Here is a 2,972-nt window from a genome sequence, read left to right as displayed (position 1 = left end):
TAACGTTAAACCTTAACTATATATATATATATATATATATATATGTATATATATAGGGTTTTAATTTAATTATTATAGGTAATGTATATATAAGCACAAATTTATTTAAGTATGTAAATAAGTGTTCATGTACTTATATGTGTATCTGTATATAAATATAAATATATGTACACATAGATGTACATACTTTTACTCTCTATATATTCTTATACACTTATTTATGTATACACAATTACACTTCATATGTATATACATAAAAATACACTTCATTAAAATCATATATATATATATATATGTATATATATATATATATATATGTGTGTGTGTGTGCTCATGAGTTTACTTTAGTCGACCGAGTCAACAGCTACATTGCCTTTGTAGCCGGTTAATGAATTACCTTGCACTGGCATCTTCCTGTACATCCATACCTGTAACATCTTCAGGATCCAAAAATTGGAATTCTGGCTGATCTAATCCTGATAAAGGATCGCTTGCATGTCTTCCTTGCTTGTCGACCATAAATCTGTCAAACCCGAACGCATTATATCCTATCTCGTCGAAACCATCACTATCGTATGCTCCACCCTTGTAACTCATATATGCAAATGCCCCTTTAACTCCCATGTCGGCGTACGGTCCTCTGTGACCCAATGTCGCAAACTCATTGCTTTCTACAGTTGTGTCTTGCGCCGTAGCGGCGGCCGTGCACAAAGTACATATCAGTGCTATTGTATATGCCATTTAAAATATCTTGCGTCTTCAATGCGCGAGTGACAAGCATTTGTCAACAATATATATATTTATATATTTATATATCTGTATATCTATTTATCGATATATATATTATGTATATATATATATATATATGTATATATATATATATATATATATATATATATATATATAATAAAATATAGATATTTTATTATAATATCTCTCCATAGTCTGCAGTGACTGCACCAGTGCACATATTGTCTCAAAATCTGAATAACGAAGTCTCCTCGCGTCGCCGGACGCCGGATACTATCACTCTTCTTGTTTCTTGATGCCTGTGAAGTTGTGCCCAGTTGCCTACTACCCATCTCTTCCATTTTTGAAAAGAAATTTGTAAATTTGGAAACAACCAAACAAATATATTTATCAAATACATTTATTTATATGCAATGACAAAGTGTTTGTTCTTTCTTTTTTTTAAAGTGCATACAGAGTATAGACAAGAATCAAGACCTCTTATACAAAATCATCTATCATATCCAAAAATGGTTGTAGATTTTTATATATCTGACCAAGAATGTTAATTCCAGGCGACCACATATCATCTACGTGAAGTAGCATAAAATGACAACTTGGGTGAAGTTAAAATTATGTTCAATACATGACCATAGATATGTATATTTATCTTTAGTTGCTATCCTACGCACCAATCTACTTCAGAAGCGAGAGAGCAAATAGCCTCGACGACTAAGCACCAATCTACTTCCAGAAGAGAGAGAGCAAATAGCCTCGACGAAGTCACCTCAACAAAACAATGAGTCAATGACCCGATTTGTTTACTCCTTAGTCATATAGTTAACCTCTCCATTCTAAACGCACCTTCTATATTGGATTAGAAGAGGGCTGTATGTCCTAATCTCTACAACGTCGAACTGATTCTAGGGCTATTTCCTACAAAGTTTTCAACAAGAGTTCGCACTGTACCCCAGGGGCTCAGAGTCCGGACTCGGTCCATTATATCTGGACCCTCTCTTCTTTACAGCGCAAATATACTCTTTTTCTTCTTCACTATGGACAACAGGACAAGAGTACTACAATAAGGACAACAAATACGATGCATTTTTTCTTCTTCTAGAAATCACCTCAATGTTCACTGTTCAGTTCGCTGACGCTGTGACGCAGTGAGAGTCTCAGACTCGTCCTCCGAGTCTCAGACTCAGAGTCAGAGTCTCAGACTCAGAGTCAGAGTCTCAGACTCAGAGTCAGTGACGTCGTGCGCCTGTGCCCTGGGCCCCTGGTTGACTGCCTGTTGTTGACTGGTTGTCTGGAAACTGGTTGACTCTGGTTGACTGGCTGGATGTCAGTTGTGTATTTTTTTAGAGAAGTAGAGTAGAGAGACTGAGAGAGAGTGCAATAGCCTATGGAAGTGGATGTAAATACAATATTTATTTAGTACGGTAGTATGATTTACATAAATAAATTTAAAATAGTACTTACGACATAGAGAGAGTGTTTTCATATTTCAACAAAAATAAGAAGAGAGAGTATGTGCAGACGAGTAAATAGAGAAGAAGTATATAAATAGAAGTCAAGAACTCAAGATGGCGATGCTTTAATATTTTTGTTTGAAATAAAATTTAAAAAATAGTAAGTGTAACATGTGTATGTAAAAACAAATTACATTGACTACATACATACAAGTTACAACCTCTCTGGCTGTCAAAGAATCTCAACTCTCACAATTCTCAGCTCTCAACTCACAACAACAACTGAGAATTGACAAGTCACACGTGACCAGTCTGAACTCTGAAGTCATTCACAACTCAAGACTCAGATTTTCTTTATTATCACACAAATATGATGTATTGTCGTTTCAGAAATTAGATACAAAGGTATCACAATCAATAGTGCCATGCCGAACTTTGTATTTCTGAAGCATGTACCAGAAAGACTCAGCACACTAGCTGCATCCAAACCGTTTGGCTTACATTTAACTCGACTTTTGACCAGTGCACGACCAGCGACAGCAACCTTCCGACAACGACAATCATGGAGTCGCCCACTTTTTTGTAACTTCAGGTATCGCATATAAACTCACTAACCAATGCAATGTGTTTCTTTTCCCTGAAATTTCGACATGTATTTTGTGTTTTGTACCGAAACATAGCCAGAGAATGTGCAGTGGTGAATTACAATGTCGTGAATATGTAATATATATATATATATATATACATATACATATACATATACATATACAT

General features: G+C 35.2%; 1 protein-coding gene across 1 annotated transcript; it reads right to left on the bottom strand.

Moving 5' to 3' along the window:
- Window positions 1–393: 393 nt before the first annotated feature.
- SARC_13867 (hypothetical protein) lies at window positions 394–741 on the bottom strand (the record flags this gene model as incomplete). Its single annotated transcript, XM_014292006.1, has 1 exon — window positions 394–741. The coding sequence occupies one exon, from the start codon at window positions 739–741 to the stop codon at window positions 394–396; it is 348 nt and encodes a 115-aa protein (XP_014147481.1).
- Window positions 742–2,972: the final 2,231 nt, after the last annotated feature.

This window comes from Sphaeroforma arctica, assembly GCF_001186125.1.
Source record: "Sphaeroforma arctica JP610 unplaced genomic scaffold supercont1.3839, whole genome shotgun sequence".
NCBI lineage: Eukaryota > Ichthyosporea > Ichthyophonida > Sphaeroforma > Sphaeroforma arctica.
Note: the sequence above shows the minus strand (reverse complement) of the source record. Positions and strands in the feature narration are given on the sequence as shown.